Source organism: Netta rufina (assembly GCF_964035555.1).
Source record: "Netta rufina genome assembly, chromosome: 17".
Taxonomy (NCBI): Eukaryota; Metazoa; Chordata; class Aves; order Anseriformes; family Anatidae; genus Netta; species Netta rufina.
Window position 1 is genome coordinate 2,974,287 of NC_140141.1, and position 17,578 is coordinate 2,991,864.

Below are 17,578 nucleotides of genomic sequence, written 5' to 3' on the forward strand. Positions count from 1 at the left end.
CCATGGATAACGTCTCAGTTTTATGACTAAAACTGGAAGAACTGCTCAAGGAAAAGTTTTACATTTCTTCACCGAATTTATGAAGTAGCAGGTATTTCTAGATGCAGATACAAGCTATCCATTTCTTTTCCAGTGTTTGTGCATTGCTTTTCTCACACTATTTTACATATTTCATTCCCTTGGGTGCGGTGACATTGGTAAATTGTTTGTACTGGAAAAGCCCAGCAGCTCTGTCGGTGTTTATTGGTGTCCAAAATTCCTCATAACAAAAGCTATGGTTTAAGTCCCGTTTTGAATTGCAAAACATGATGCATTTAATTACAAAACATATCGTAAATTAGGCAAAGCAACTTGATCCTTCATATTAAGTTCCTGAGGAGCTTAGTTGTTACTCCTTTTTTTGCTTGTTTGTTTTGTAATTTGTGTTGTTGTTATTGTTACTGTTTTTGTTTGTTTGGTTGGGTTTTGTTTGTTTTTCACAGAATCAGAGTGGTTGAGGCTGGAAGGGACCTCCAGAGATCATTTAGTCCAACCCTGATGCTCAAGCAGGGTCACCTTGGCCACTGTTATAAATGAAGTCTCAACTCAATCTGAATTTTGTGATATTTATAAAACAAATATTTCTAAAAGGTATAAAAGCTATAAAAGGTATAAAAGGCAAGTAAACAGTGCTGGGTGTGCAGGGAGTCTATGCTCCACCAACACGCACACACAAACATCAAACATTCTAAATATACAGAACATTGCTTTACATACTAAACCCGAGTATGCCTATACATACGTACAATCTGGAAAGGTAACAAATAATCCTTTAAGTTCCATGACTTAACAGTCTCCATTTTCCATTCCTTTTCTTGATTACTAACAAGTCTCCATTTTCCATTCCTTTTGAACAATGTGTCTCGCTTTAAGTTGTCAAGCAACTCGGTCTTCAGGCCTTATGTATCCTGTTCTTCCCGGATCGAAGAAAAGCATATCCATCTCCTTTTCAAGGCCAATAGGCCTGGGTCAAAAGGCACGTTCAGGTCATCAGGGGGCGTAACAGCAAAATCCTTCGATGGCTGTGGCAGCAGAGGGGCCGATGGCTTAGCAGTCGGATCAGTAAAGGAGCCCGCAGCTCCCTCACTATCTGACAAGCCACATGTTTGTAATTGTGGCTCCACACGGCTCTTTAAGGCCTCAGAGATTGCTCGCCAGGTGCCGAGCGATCCCACTGCAATCTTGTCGGTTTTAGTTGCAGAGTCCCACACCTTGACCTCAGTTTGGTCCCATATTTTAGGCTCATAAACTGTCCGATTGTTAAGGAGGAGAATAAGCTGTAAGGTTACCAGGACAGTCTTTGTTCCTAAGGACGTATGATTCCCCATAATGCGCAGCTGCTTACCAGAGAGGGACAGTTGTGTGCACAGGTCTGCTTCTCTCAGCTCGAGCTTCTCTCCAGCTCCAGTGCGCCCATTTCCAGCGACTTTCAGTACGAGCTTCTCTGAGCGGTTTGCTGAGTTTGGTGAACCTATCTTCATGAGGCAAAGTGCCTGCTCCCGTCGCCGTCGTGGTCTCCATTCTGCCAGCCTGTTCCTCTTCACTTCTTTTTCCTGCTTCTTTATTGATGATGTAACTTCATCGTGTTGCCTTTTTCTTTTTCTTCTTTTATCTTGAGGGCAGTTTCCCCTCTTATACCCTTCTCTCCACAGCAGTTCTTTTCAAAACAACTTTTCATTGGTCAAGCAACTTTGAATATAACGACAGCAAACACCCAGAAACATCCACGCTTTAACGACTGGAGAACAAGAAACCAGCTGGAGAACAAGAAACCGGAGACTGCATGGAGTCTCCTGAACCACCCTTTTTTGTTCCCTCTAAACTCTTTTATATTCCTGATGGCCTCGTCGTTAAGAGTCTGATGTTATCTCAACCGTGGGGCTTTCCAACCCCCATGGCCACATTCCCAAATCTCTCCCTTCTTTATTAATATCAACCATTTTCTTGACACGAATTACCACTCCATATATAACAGCCACGTTACACAGGTTTTCACCAAAAACAGGAAAATAATATCACACTGAGGGAAACATCATTAGAAAATTTGACCCAGACTATATATATGTTTTAGCAAATATTGTGTTTTATCAACTACAAGAGAAATCTTCCTCAGCCACCAGCCCCTCCCCCACGGCTCCCAGACCCCTTTTCCCTTGAGCCACCCCTCCCCCGGGGTTCCGCACTTTCGTCACACCCCCGCGTCACTGCGGCCACCACGCCACCGGCCGCTGTCGCCTCAGAGCGTTCCGCCCGCCCCACCCCGCCGCCGCCGATAGCACGGAGCTTCACCGCGCCTCGGGGGCTGCGGGTTCCCCGTCCCGAAAGCTGAGGCGAATCTGCCGAGCTCCGGCAGCCGGGCCGCCCTCTGCTCGGCCAGCGGAAGAGGAAGCGTCGCCATTTTGTTTCGGGTGATGGCGACCGTGGTGCTGTGGAGCTGGAGAGTTTAGCGCGGGCCCGGCCTCCTGGGGGACTCGCTTCTCGGACAGTCGCTGTTGCTGCGAGTTTCCTCCTCCCCGCTGCGTCCCCCGGTGATGTACGGAGGGGTCGGGGGCTCTCGCCGGAGCGCAGAAGAGGCAGGCCCGCCGCCCCTCATGTTGTTGTCAGGCGGGGCAGCGGTCCCCGGGCCCCCCGGAGGAGGTGGAGGAGGAGGAGGTGGAGGTGGGAATAGCCGTGTGGAGCTGCTGGTGTTCGGCTATGCCTGCAAGCTGTTTCGAGATGATGAGAAGGCTCAGTACCAGGAGCAGGGGCGACACCTTATTCCTTGGATGGGAGACCCCAAGATCATGATCGATAGGTCGGTGTACCACAACCCCCAGACTCTGCTGCGAGATCTCCTGTTATAGCCTCTTTCTGTTCCTCCCCTTGTGCTGTGGGCAAGCGAGGGCGGGGGATGAGCAATGGAGGGCTCGCTCTGGCCGATCGATGTGTGGGAATCTTCGCTGGCAGGCTTGGAGGGCTGCTCCTCCTGCTAGGGTGCTTTGAGCGCTGCTGTTGTAAGGCTGACATCCCCCAGGCAACGGGAACTTGGGGTTCCCCTCTCTGGCAGCGTGGGGAGGTCCTAAGACACAAGTGCATTGTGTCTTCCTCTTCCACTTGCTAGGATAGGGTTTGTGGAGTGGAGAACGTGAAGGTTTTGCACCTTTTCAGTGCAAACCCCTACTATTGTCTATCCTCACATGGAAACCAAGGAAGCCTTATTGCACTGGAATGCTGATAGGTAGCTTTCTGCATTCTCTAAGCAGCCAGAGCGTAGGGCATGGAGCAAAAAGGCATTTACCCATTTATCCTTAGCGAAAGTGGGGCTTCCATACTTATCCTGTGTAATCTGACTGCAAGTTGTTGACGTGATACCCCAAGAGCAATTCATGGTCTAAATACATTTTCCTCGTGCCATGCGTTAATCTACGTTAGTGGCAGAGTGGGTCTCATTAGGGGTGTTTGCTCTTCACATTTTATGGCAGAGGTGGCTTTTTAGGTTGTTTTGCAGTACATACAGGTTCATGGCCAGAAAGTATAACAGAATTTAGTGGTTTGGTTTTTCTTCTGGTCTCTTAAGAAGTCTCACTGGTTCAGGATGGGATTTAGAAATAATTTATTCAGAATGAATCTTTTGAATATACATCTGGAGAAAGAAAATCAGAAGTCAGGTTGGGTATATGTCAGTGGAGCAATGAAAGTACTATTTAAGAGGAGTTCTGGCTGATCCTGAAAAATTCAGTGGAAAGATGGAAGAGTTTTGGGTTGAAAAGGATCACATGACATACTATACATATTTGTTCCCCCAATTTCATCATTGGTGTGATGCTAAGCATGATTTTTCTTGTTCCGATTCAACAACAACAAAAAAAAAAAGCTTGAAAAAAAAATCCGTAAGAATGCAGGGAAAGGAGATGTTCTTGCACTATTTTGGATTCTTACAGTTTAATTAGTTAAGTTGCAATAAATACAAAAACATGGGTAAAAAAAATAAGTTATTTTATATTTTACTTACATGAGAAGTGTTATAATGCACACTTATAAGGGCAGCTCACTTGTATGGCGTATTTCATTAGGAGGTAGAGGCCATTTTAGTGGTTCTGTACAGCAGTAACCCAGTTTATTGTAATTACAGAAATTGTTGGGAGCAAAAATGAAGTATGTGCATGTACATCCATACATACAATACTAAAAAGTTCAAATAACATACATTTGTAAGTTAAGGAAGCTTGCATTTACTAATCCTATAAACTCCTTCGGAAGCTTAGATTCTTTTTATCTCCAGCAGCAGTCTTCATTTTCACCATTTTGAGAAAAGCACATTGCTATGAGAAGACATGGGTTGAAGTTTGCCTGTGGACAGAGCTTGATTAACCAGACCTACGTGTTTCATTAACTTTGCTATTAGAATATTTACTTTCTTTGTTTTTGGTCTAGCAAGTTGGCACAAGTCAAGAGTTGTGTGTGGGAAGACACCTCAGCGGAGTGGAGTTTACTGTCACTTTTCAATCAGTTTCTTTTACTGATGCATAAACATTATCCTGATGCAACGCTTTTCTTGCAAATAAAATTTTCTGCTTAGTAGAAAGGAAGTGTACGTCATTGATCTTAGCCGTTTTTACGGTGAACCTCCTTGAATTGCATGTATATGTTACTGTTCCTATGTATGTGTGTCTCTCTATCACATAACCCAGAACTTATTTCCTCAGCCAAATGGCTAGGGGCCGAGCCTAGCCATGATTTTACCTCCAATGGACGCAAGTTTCTATGGTGAAGATATCTCCTGAGAGTTCGGGACTAGCAGAAAGAAGCGAGGAAATTTCGACCGTTTGGTTCTTACGGATAGGTATTTATGTATTCGGGTTTGTGTGAATGTAAGCTATTTGACTTTCCAGAAAAACATATTTTGCAAGTGACATTGATTGGTTGGTTGAACCACGTACGGTAAGAGCTGTTAAGGAAATGGATCCCACTTAAACTATTAAAGGATACCTTTGCCTTTAATTGTAATAATTTATTAGTTTCTTTGAGAGGAATCTAGCCTATTAAACAAATTTTCAATAGTTGGTGACAAATGATTAGCAAAATTAAACGTAACTTCTAAAAGGAAATATGCTTTAACGTATAAGTATTTTTTTTTTTCATTTTTAATGGGTAAGTATTTAAGTAGTCGCATAAACTCAAGCCCTAAGTTTTTTTCATTGACCAGCTTTTTCATCTTGCAGGTATGATGGGCGTGGTCACCTGCATGACCTTTCTGAATATGATGCTGAATATTCCACGTGGAACAGAGATTATCAGTTGTCTGAAGAGGAAGCTAGAATAGAAGCCCTCTGTGATGAAGAGAGGTATTTAGCCTTGCATACGGACTTGCTTGAGGAGGAGGCGAGGCAAGGTATTGCTCAAGGAAACTTCCTGAGTTAGCACGTTTAAATAAATAATTTTGAAATTAATTAAATTTGCTCCTACTTATTTTATACTCTCTTTTTTTTCTGATGTTATCTTGACAGTATCCAGTGGATTCGAAAAGCGGGAGTCTTTGCGTATGTGAGAGGACCACAGGATAGTTTAAATATAGATCCACACAGAAACTGCCCTGATTCTGAGGGCAGACTGGGATTTCAGACACCCACCCCACCCCCCAAAAAAAACCAACAGAATAAACACACCCTGCTTCTTTTTCAGTGTTGTATGACTGAAAGTCAGTGTTCTTCTGTGAATAATCATGTTAGAATGTCTTAACCCTCAGCCTTTATCTCTTTAGGGAGACGTAAATGGTCAGCATATTTACATGCTGTCTTTTTCTATTCAGTTTTAAATGAAAGTTAAAACAGGTGAAAACGTCTCTTCTAAAAACTTAAGTAAGAATCATTATTTTTTTCTTTTTTTTTAAAAGCATTAGCTTTAATATATCTTGTATTAATTGATAATTGTATTTTTGTTCAAGAGGAGGAATATAAAAGACTGAGTGAAGCTTTGGCAGAAGATGGTACCTATAATGCAGTGGGATTCCGTTATGGCAGTGATTATTATGACCCTTCAGAACCCACTGAGGAGGAAGAACATCAGCCCACAAAACAAAGAGGTAAGGAGTTAAAAACGGTGAGGGTTAATTAAGAGGAAGCACCTCTGTCTCCCATGTAGTTCAAGATTGAAAATCTTTGACGTTTTTACACGCATTTTAATGCAAAAGTACTTCAGGTTAAATAGAGGTTACATTTTTATGGAAGTTTGTTACTAAGTTTTTGTGAAAACTTTCTCTTGACATGTTAAAATATTTTCCTGATAAACCATAGTCAATACTGCAGTAATCAGGATCAGAAGTTTAATTCTGCTGTCCTGCAGGTTCTTAATCATAAAAATTCTTGTATTTCATCACATGACAATATTTTACCACTATGTTTCTTGGTCAAGAAGGAAAAGATCACTAGAAACAAACAAACAAAACAATAATTAACCGTAGTAGAATTTTTAGATTTAGATTTCGCCACCTTAGTAATTACAAACAAGATCGTTCTCAGTGTAGTATGCTTCTCTTTGTGATCTTAAATGCACAGTTCAGGTTCTCATGCTCCCATCTTTAATTATGATAACTGTATTTTTAATGGGAAGTCTTACGGAAGCTTTCAAGTGTTATTGAACTATGTCTTAGTTATGTTAGGATTGTTAAATTAATTATTAAACTACATATTATTTAAATACACTTACTACTACTTATTTAACTACTAGGGTTATTAAACAACCTATTGCTGGGTTACTGTGATATGAGATATGCTTAACTTACCTAGGTGTAAAGATAAATACTTTTAGATAAGCTTTTTTTTTTTTTTTTTTTTTTTTAATAATTTTTTGTTAACATTTGAATAGTTAGTCGTGTTTTGTGCTCTGGTGTTTTAACCTTGCCATTTATTGTAGAAGCAGCACAGACAGAAAACGTAGAAGAAAATGAAGAACCTTTTGTTGCCCCTCCAGGATTGAATGTACCTTCTGATGTGGAACTGGTATGTGTGTACATTTTATGCAGCCTACATTTCTGTCAATTTTCAAGACATTTATAGTGTTGTGCTGATTTTTCTCCATTAACTTCAGTTTGGTAGACTTTAACTTATTCTCAAATAGCAGCTTAATTCCAAATGTACAGCCTTGAATTTTTGAGTTCTTTTAACTCTGTTTAATCTTCCTATTCACACTGAAATTACTACTGTGTTTATGCTAAGTGCATTTAGTATCACTTGTGATATTTTAGAGAATGTGAAGAAAATAAAAAGTGGAAACGACTGTTAAACCAGAAGAACGCTTCTGTTGACTTTTTGAGATTTGTTTTAATTTGGCCGAATCTGAACTGGGTAGGAAGTGACCAATGTAAAGAAGTAACTAATGGAAAGGCTACATTTAAGGCTAGCCTATTCCAGGAGGAAAGTAATAATTTATTTCTAGAAAATTCTGAAATAACTTGAAAGTATTAGCATTATAGAAGCTCTTTCCTTCATGTGATCTTACCAGAGTGTGCTACATTGTAAGCTGTAAGCTTAACGACAACTTGCATGTTTTCCCTAAAGGGAGTTGAACAGTGTCTTCCTTCAAGATCCTTGACTGAAGTGAAGTGTAATGTTGGTGTTTCAGTACAGTTGTAAACATGATGAATTTAAATTTATTTCAAGTTTCAGAAGAGATGCTGAGAAGTGCAGTAATAATCTTTCTTCTACACCGTGTTTGTGGAAATGTTAATTTACCTTTGGGCTGCCTTCTCAACTTGATAATCTTAGCTAGTAAAGATTCAAAGCAATTTGTTAGAGTGACTATTCATTCACACAGTATTTGTGTAAGACTGTTCTTCTACTTCATTAGCCATTAATTGAAAATTTTTATCCTGTTCTGTTTTTTTAACGTATCTATTGTGTTCACTTACTTTTCTATACAGTCATACAATATGTTTCAGTAGTAAAGTGCTTACAAACCCACTACTGAATTCAGATATTTACATTGTTGCCTTTATATTGACAGTTATACTTTATTCTTAGAATAGGAACGTCAATTTCACAGTCAGAAACTGCTTATTTACAATTGTATGTTGTTTGCAAAAAGTGAAAGAAATTTCACTGTTTTAGAAAGCTGTTTTGCTGAGTTTTGTTCTGAAATTTAAGATGCATTTTTACATGTAGTTGCAGAATGCAGTGTGGGGCTTACTGAAGTGATTTCTAATTATAAGTCAGCTATTGAACTCCAATAGCTTCAAACAAACAAAAAAGTGAATGGGGATATTTTTAGTTTGGGTTTTAAAACAAACAAACAAAGCCAGAAATGTCTAGACAGCAGCTCTGAAAGGAACATATATTTAACCCTGGATTGGAAATTGTGAAAATGTTTTTTGTAAGCCGTGATGTTGTTGTTGTTCCAACCTAGTGATTCAGATTTCCTGTCGAAAGTGCATATTCTGTTGGTTTTGTGGTTTGTTTTTTTGTTTTTTTAAAGGCAAACAAAACCCTCTGTAAATTACTTTGCCATTTTGTTGATCCCCAGGTGATTGGAAGACATGTACAGGTACATTACTGTCCTGGTTTCGGTTAGGACAGAGTTATATTTTGTAGAAATGACAGTGGTGTTCTAGGCTTCTCCCGAGGCTGTTGCTAATCAACATTTAAGCTAAAGGACATATGATGTGTAATTATGGCAAGGAGTTAATGGTCAAGGAGTGGGGTGGTACTTACAAGCTTTGTGAATTGTTTTGTGGAAGAAACTGTAGTGCTTGGAAGTTGGATAAGATCTGAGAATTGACTTGCTAACTTGGAGACTTTGTTCACTATCTGCAAGGTGCAGGTCAATAAAAGTATCAAATAGCTCCTGCAATAAAGAGCAATCCAGTGTGCAAATGTTAAATGAAGACTAGTTAGGCAGCACTACTGTAAAATTAAAAAATAAATACATTAAAAATCCAGAGGCTATAGTGAGCTGTTGCATGTTGAGTGTATGAAAACTGCAATTGCAGCAGTGATGTCATTGTCAAATTTAAAATACAAGAGTTGTATTAAGCACACAGGATGTCTTCTACTGCTTGAACTGTTCATGGTCTGGGTTAATGGGCAAAGATGATTGTTTTTAACCACTGCATTTTAAGAACTCTGGATGCCACAGACGTGTGCAATAAGAGGATATTATCAGCTAAATTTATGAGGAGAGATTGAAAATTGCTTTATTTTCTCTAGATGAATACATTTGAGAGGCAATGTAAGACTTTGTAAATTATTTTTCAGGCTCACTGAAGAATGGAAGATAGTTGTTTAACTTGCAGTAAGGAAAGCTTGCTCAGGAAAAAAAATTAATTACAATAATAATTGAAGTTTAGAACAGAATATCTGACTAGATTATAGCACTTACATAATGTCAGCTCTGGACTGTTTTCAAAGGGTTTTTCCCCTGTTCTCATGAAAGAGTACCACCAATTTTAACAAACAGTCCTTATCAGTTTTATTTTGTCTATTTATTAAATGTAGTAGCAAACTAGAATATCTATGACATCTAGGATATCTATGACATCCACATCTCTACTTGATGGAGATTTAATGGTTTCCTACTTTGTAAAGTTTCAAAGTTTTGCAGATCACTGGTGCTGCTAGTCTTCCAGAGCTTATAAAGTGGTGTCAGTTTCAGATTCAATGCCAGATCACAGTTTTGGGTACAATCTTCCTCGAGATTCCTTTCTGATTTGTAGCTTTGTTCATGAGTCTCCAGGTCTTGAAATGTAATTTATATTCCTGCACAAGAATCACAGAAATAGATAAATTTGATATATGACTAAATTATGAAACTGGCAGTGAACATAATAATGTCAGTTTATTGAGAACCTAATTATCTCTAATTAAAACAATCTTTATTAGTGTTCTAGAGGGACAAGTAAAACTTGAAACAACTAATTATTTTTCCAGATTGAACATGTTGTTCTAATGAAGAATCCAACTGGCTGAAAATAATTTCTAAAAATACACTGTTTGATCAAATTCAGTCTTTTTTCCCTAAATAGAGCAACACTGTATTATCTGCTTCTGATCTTCTGAGCAGATTTTCTGAGGTCTGCAGCATGCATCTGCATTTGGACCGGTAAAAATCCAAAGCTGAAATTAATCAGTATTGTGACATTTCCTTTTTTATAGGTACACACAGTAAGTGTTCCTACAATTTATTTAGCACAAGACAAAACAGACCTATCTGGGTATGAAAATAAAGAGTCAGTGGTGAAGTTTATTCATTCTTCAATTAAATTCTTGTTCTTCTCACTTCTTGGTTTTGACATGGCAGTGCTCCTTACATGAGATTTCAGGAGTAGAAATACACAGATGCTGGTTACCTTCATTCTTTTTCTTTTATTGTTAAAGTGTTTAATGACTGGGAATGTGACAGTATGTATAATTAAAATTCCTATGTTGGTCTTCAGATGCAACATGACCCTTCCAAGAAACCTAGTAAGAAGCTTTTGTAGTTAGGGAACATTATTTGCACGTTTATTAACAAGTCCGTGCATGGTGACTCCTCAGAGCACCTCAAAATGTTGTAAGGCAGATCCACTTCATGTTGGCACTGCTGTGTCAACAAAAACATCTGTCTCCTGTCTTGTGCCTGCAGAAGTGTCTCTGTGGCTATGTGGCTATGGAATGTGCCTGACTTAAAAGAATGTTTTTGCTGCATCAAGTTCAACTGGAATTTGTTCCCCAGTTCAGTTTGGTGTGATAGGTGGAGAGTATCTTGCAAGAGGAAATGAATAAGAAGCTGGGGAAAATTGGGACTGTTTTTTGTTTGTTTGTTTGTTTTTACTTCAAAGGTGATACACTTTCACTAGGTGAAAGTGATTATGACACCATGTTGCTGAGAAAGCTGAGAAGCTGGGCAGGGAACTGTGCTCTTTCTAATTACCTCTGGAGTTCTGACAAACTCTACAAACTGCTTATGAAAATACAAACTTATGTTATTTTACTCCCACAGCCACCAACAGCAAAAATGCATGCAATTATAGAACGAACTGCAAACTTTGTCTGCAAGCAGGGAGCACAGTTTGAGATTATGCTAAAAGCCAAGCAAGCACGCAACTCCCAGTTTGACTTCTTGCGATTTGATCACTACCTCAATCCCTACTACAAATTCATTCAGAAAGCTATGAAAGAGGGACGATACGCAGCTCCTTCTGAAAATAAAGCAGATGAGAAAAAACGTAAGTAAATGCTTGTCGAATGGATGGCTTTGGGATGTGAATCAGTGAAACATCCAATGGTCTTTTTTTGTAAAATAGCTGCATTCTTTTGGTGCATTGTGATGGTAGTACTGTTATCCTGCATCTGAGATTGATGGGATGATTTAAGATTTTCCTTAAATTGAAAAAGTTTTTTAAAAGAAAGTATTCTGTTGGGGAGCTTTCTGATACAAAATCTGCTATGATATTGGAGCTTTATAATGCTCGTGTATCTCTAGTCCAATAAAAAGTTGGTTTGTGCACTTAAGTTTTAGTTTTATTGATGGCTAACAGTGTCATCTTTTTATATTTTAGCGAATAAGCAGACTTATGAAAAGTATAGTTTCTTAGAAGAACGCATACTTGTTCTGTACCCTTATCCTCTCCAAATACCAATCCACAGAAAACCCAAATTAAATTCAGATATTGCTTTTACTCAGACTCGAAAGTGAAATCTGAGGAAGAGGATGATGATGACGACGATGATGATGGAAACTATCTGCATCCAAGTCTCTTTGCGTCTAAAAAATGCAGTAGACTTGAAGAGCTCATGAAGGTATTTCAGCCTATTAAAATGACTTTTAAATGTCTGATTACAGGGCACAGAATTGTAATATGCAGGTGTTAGGATCTTCTGTTAGCATTTTTTTTTTCTGTCTGTCTTGGAAATGTAAATATATTTTGCTAAAAGCTGAAATGGAATATTTTCTTCTCAGATTTTAGATAAAATCTTGACATGACATGATAGGTTCAGTGAATAATATTTCAGCAGAATTAGTACAACTCATTAAGTGTAGATTTTGCTGGATATGTTCTAGATATTTTTTGAGTTTGATCCAGTGATGGAACAGTGGGAATAACAGATGTTTGTGCACTTACGAAGCTTTCAGAGAAATGGCAGCAATGTTTTCTGATATTTAGACAAGTCAAGTCAGGTTCTGTGTCTTATTTCAGCCTTGGTGGTGAACAACAGAGTAATACCTGCTTTTTTGTTCATGTCATGGATTTATGGTCACATCAAATTGAAGTGTATTTTGTCTTTTCTTTTTCTTCCACAAATTTTTGAAAAAGAATCAAGTTGATCCTGATACAGGAGCTACAGAAACAGTAATTTCAGTGTTTGGAGTATATTACTGATACCTAGTTAACTTAATTCAGATTAAGCTGATGATGCCATGTGTTAAATATACACTTCAAATTTTAATGTACTCTCCACTGTCAAAATTTTTTCAGCCTTTGAAGGTAGTAGACCCAGATCATCCACTTGCAGCACTGGTCCGCAAAGCACAATCAGATAATAACTCATCGACACCACAGTCAACGGATGGGGCAGCTGTTCAGACATCACAAGTAGAATATTCTTCTGATTGTAAGTGCATTGTAATTAGGCAACTGGTGGTGTGTCTTGATGAATTAATTTTGTGTGTAGACTGGGGGACAGAAAAATATGTTAACTTCATATTTCATCATTTGTAACTGGTATTTATTCTTTTTCAATTGCATCAATCTTTGAAGGTGTGGTGTTCCACTGGGTATATATCAAGTTGCTAGAAGTGTAGAGAAAAAAAAAAAACAGAAATGGGGTGGGGGAGCAAGGCAGCAAAGTCTCCAGTCTGTGAGTATGGAGAGCACAGTATTCTTAATGTTTTTTGATAGCTTCCATCAGTTTCTATTAATGAAGCCTAACTAATACATTCAGAGTTGAATATAAAACTGTCCTATAAAGTAGTTCATCAAAAAAACTTGCTACTTTGAGTGAAAAAGCAGATGGTGAATCTGCTTTGAACAGTTTTGCTGGCCTGTCTAATACTAAGAAAAATGTGCAAAGCTTAAAAAAATAATAATAATAACTTTTAATGAAGGATCCACATGAGGTGATAAATTCAGGTGTTGGTATAGCGTTCTAGTCTGAAATAGGAAGTAGTTTTACAGGACATAAATGTTTAAGTATTTTATTATACACTTCATATCATTTTTCATTATTTTGTTATTCTGTGCACTGGCTCAATGTTATATGTAGAAAATAAAAATCAGGAAAATGCAAGATCCAAAATTTAAAAATTTATATGTAAATTATATTTTCTATTACAGTATCAGAGAAAGAGTACTGTCTTTTAAGTTCAAAAGCTACAGAGGACATTCTTTAATACAGGAGTAGATGTTCTAATTCTCTTTAAAAGAACAACAAAAGCAATGATAGCGTTTAAATTGTAAGTGACCCATGTGGAAAGTTGTGTGCTCAACTGATTTTCCCATGCCTGATAGTGAAATGCGAAGGCTTTCCTCACCTCCAAATTATTATTAAATCTTTAATACTAGACATTTCTTTTGGGCCATTTCAGATTAAATTTAAATATCGTCCTGTCTGTAACCTCTTTTAAGAATCTCTTCTGCTATGAAATATTTTAGCAATGTTATCTTAAGTTCTCTGGTTATGTCTGGTTTCTATTATCTTTGAAGCTGCTTAATGCAGGCTGCATGCAAAGCTCTTGCAAGTTTAGTAAATTTTTATACCCAAAAAGGTGAGGACAAACTTAATTGGATTTATGTGCCTCTAATTCTTTCATAGTCCTTTATTGTGAAAGTCGTTGATTCCTTAAACGTAGAAATATAACTTATCCTTTCATTTATAGGACTTATCATCTGACACTATTGAGCTGTAAGAAAAGGTATATTGTAGCCTTCACTGCAGAAACATTTTATGTCAATATCAATTTGTAGGTAATGAGTGGTCCAATTTCAAGGTGGTGGTGATAGAGTTCATTCTATTAATAATATTATTGCAAATAATGGTGACAATAATTAGCAAAGTTGATTATGAAGCATTATAAATTCAGAACTCTCCAAATGATTGGAGATGTCCAACTGTAATATATGTAGTGGAATATATGTGGAAGTGTTTTTATTTAAAACTGTACCTAAAGAGAATATTAATAAAAACTGAAATAAGATGTCTGCAGAGAAATGAAAAATTACTGGTTATTTCAAGAAAGACTGAAATCAGAATAAGTGTCTCTATGGATAAATGCCCTTCAGTTTTCTGATTACTTTCATGTCAGGCTTGAATCTGAATTAATGTGTTGCAGACTTGGAGATTATCATTTAATAGCAATACAAGTTAAGCCTACAGCTCTGCTCTCTCTGCCTTTAAAACTTAATAGATCTTTATTCTGCTCTCCTTACAGATAAGTTATTCTTTGAAGAAAGTAAATACTGCCACACAGAATTGTTTAGGAAACTTTTAAGAGGACCATAATTTAATGCATTGATTAAACTTTCCCTCCAGAAATGTAAATTCTTACTCTAAATCCTTTGAAATATTTTACCTGAATACTTTCTGTTTACACACCTTTCTGTTGAAATTATTTAGATTTACAGGAAGTGAGTGCCCTTGCGTGAAGTGTTAAGCTAAGTAAAGCATTATAAAATACTTGCTTAAAGAAAGCAAAAAAGCCACAAGCCTTTGCTCTCTCAAGAAACAAACATTTAGAATCTGACAAACCTTTAGCTTGGAAATCTTACTCAAATCAGTTGTTCATTGTATTGGTATTATATTGCTAAACTCATCTGCTTCTTGAGGCTTCTGTAAGCGTGTCTCCATATTAAATATATATCCAGCAGATACAAATTGCGTGTATTTTTCAATGTTGTGCAACTTTTATGCTAACATTCAATGAGTGTTGATTTTGCTAGAAGAGCCCTATTTTGAGACCTGCAACCCATTTTTCCCTATCCTAAAATCATCTTGGAAATAAAAATTCCCTTCCATTTTAAATTATTTGTAAGATATTTCAATGCAAAGTAATGCTTGTAAATGTACACAAAGAAAACTGATGTTTAATTTTACACTTCTGTGGAAAGAATAAATTTTTTACCTCTGTTTAGAAAGAAAAAGATTTTGTGGTAATATATTCTGATATAATGTGGAGCGGTAAGGCTAATCTGGTTATCTATGACTTGCAGTCGCATAGTAGTGCTGTATTTTTTAAGTACTTAGAATTCTCAACTAACGCAGTTTAAGTAAGAGATTTTTGTATCCATTTTTAAGATACCTACAAAATTAGCAGAGTTTTAAGTGGCAGTTTTTACTAACAGTATGTTGTGTAAATATATTTTTTTTTTTGACCACAAAATGGGTTATCCATCATAAGATGAGAAGGTGATTAGGTTGTCTCTACTAGAAAGCACTGTTAGAGTGAGATGGGATTAGACTAAGAAGCAGCACTGGAAGATACAAAAATGAGCAGGTAATGACGAGGCACTTCAGTAACTTACATGTATTTATGTATGTCCGTAATGGAGAGTCCATAAAGAAGGCACTGGATAAAACTACAAAGTATCAAAGTTGCATATATATTTAGCATAGTACTTTGAAATACAAAATTGTGGTACTTGCTGCAGTGGGATGTTATTGAAGCAGAAAGCTTTAATCCTAAAGCAATTTATATACAAAGGAATGAAATACATTACTGCGCTAGGTAAAATAGCAAAGGATGTTAATCTCCGTGTGCGTTTGCGTTAAAAAATTGCTTGTTTTTTTCTGTTTTTGCCGCTTGTGCTTAGCTGTGTATACTGAGATTTTCCAAACAACTATCTCCACTAGCATGAGTTAGATGTGCTAATCTTTCCTGCACAGTTCTACATGTCTATTACATTCTGCTGGTATTAATTAGACATAACCAGAACTTCCCAACCTTCCTTTGATAATTACTATCTGCAGAGTGGTATGCTGAGTGTATTGGAAATACTTCAATATATTAAACCAATAATGGTGGGAGCAGCATAGAAAAATGTGGATGTACTTTCATAATTTGTGTATTAGCATTTTTGTACTAGAATTGAGTTGAGGCCATGTTCCAGAAAAAGGAATCCTTGTTACTTACTATTTGTAGTTTATAAATCTCAGTTTCATTGTAGTGTAGCTGTTCCCTGTTATTGGCTATGATTTTTCCCCAGATGATACAGCCTTGTATGTGATCTTAAATTGCAGAGCTGGTACGGTGGACTTAAGCATTGGCTAGTAATAGTGAACTGTTACATTCTGGAGCTGAAAAGATGCTTAGCTTAATGGCCAAATATTTGCCTTTTTGCTCATCTTTTGATATGCCTCAGACATAAATTCACTAAACAACACTAAATCACCAATGTGAAAATGTGAAAACTTTTCATCCTGCCTACTTACTGTATGAGTTAATACAAAGTAATGGACTAAATGTGATTTGGTCTCATTTAGCTGGAAGTAGATCTCTTGACTGGGGGTTAAAGAATAAATATATATACAAACCTGAGGCAAACAAAAGTAATTCACTTCTCTTCATGATGAAGTCTGTATTGTTACTTTGGTTCTGTGCCACTTTTGTGAAAGGATCCCCCATCAGCCTCATTTACTTGATCAAAAGATATAAGGCAAACTTCAGTGACTCCAAGCTTGAAATGTGAAGTCTTACCAATCAAATGCAGAAAAAGAACTCACTGGCAATCATAGATAGAGACTACCCTCTAAGATCATTTTACAGAATCACAGAATCACAGAATTTCTAGGTTGGAAGAGACCTCAAGATCATCGAGTCCAACCTCTAACCTAACGCTAGCAGTCCCCAATAAACCATATCCCTAAGCTCTACATCGAAACATCTTTTGAAGACTTCCAGGGATGGTGACTTTAGAAAGCAAATTATTTTCTGTTCATAGTAAATAGTAGTGGCACATTCAGCTGTGCTGTAAATGAGGAGTTTGTATGCAGGTAATGAGTGAAATAAGGCATTGACCATTGTGTATTGTTCTGGGTTTTTCTTTTCTTTCCATTTGCAGTTGGTATATGCAAAATGTTTTTGAGCTTGACTGTAGCATACATGTACAATGTAGCACAATAGTAAAATGGCAGCTACTGTGAAGGCAGTCTAATGTGAGATTTTCTATTATGAAGAATCACCTGTAAGCTTTAAAGTTTCTAGATTTTGTGAATGTCTATGTAGTTTCAGCATTAATGGACTATATTGCCTAATTTCTACTTCCCTGCATATACAGTTTATTTAAGCGGATATACAGTCAGCATAACTTTGATTCCAAAGCTTGTAATGCAAATGTATTTACCAGATATAAGGAAAAACTACTCAGATACTCAAAACAGCTTTTTACCAGCTTTATATACAGGCAATTGGGAAAGGTTGTTAATAAAGTGGAACTTAGAAATAACTTAATATAGAAAATTACAATAACTGTTGAAAAAACATTTTTCTCTTAAAGTAGTGCTGTCGTTTAATTAAACCACTAGCAATAATAGGAGTTTAATTTCTCAGTGTTAGTTTTGAATATATGTGCACTTTGTTCTTAATGCATACACAA

At 37.2% G+C, this 17,578-nt stretch overlaps 1 protein-coding gene across 4 annotated transcripts in view; it reads left to right on the forward strand.

Moving 5' to 3' along the window:
- Positions 1–2,446: 2,446 nt before the first annotated feature.
- Positions 2,447–17,578, forward strand: part of SFSWAP (splicing factor SWAP) — a 48,445-nt gene continuing 33,313 nt past the window's right edge. For 2 of the 4 annotated variants that reach the window (XM_084297412.1, XM_084297409.1), the window contains exons 1-7: positions 2,447–2,833; positions 5,241–5,410; positions 5,963–6,100; positions 6,931–7,016; positions 10,990–11,215; positions 11,674–11,789; positions 12,467–12,602. In XM_084297412.1, coding sequence (XP_084153538.1) covers positions 2,571–2,833; positions 5,241–5,410; positions 5,963–6,100; positions 6,931–7,016; positions 10,990–11,215; positions 11,674–11,789; positions 12,467–12,602 — 1,135 coding nt within the window. In that variant the 5' untranslated portion in view covers positions 2,447–2,570. Of the gene's footprint in view, positions 2,834–4,724; positions 4,862–4,888; positions 5,411–5,962; positions 6,101–6,930; positions 7,017–10,989; positions 11,216–11,673; positions 11,790–12,466; positions 12,603–17,578 lie in introns of those variants that run through there. The other 2 variants (XM_084297410.1, XM_084297411.1) reach the window with 2 other exon arrangements.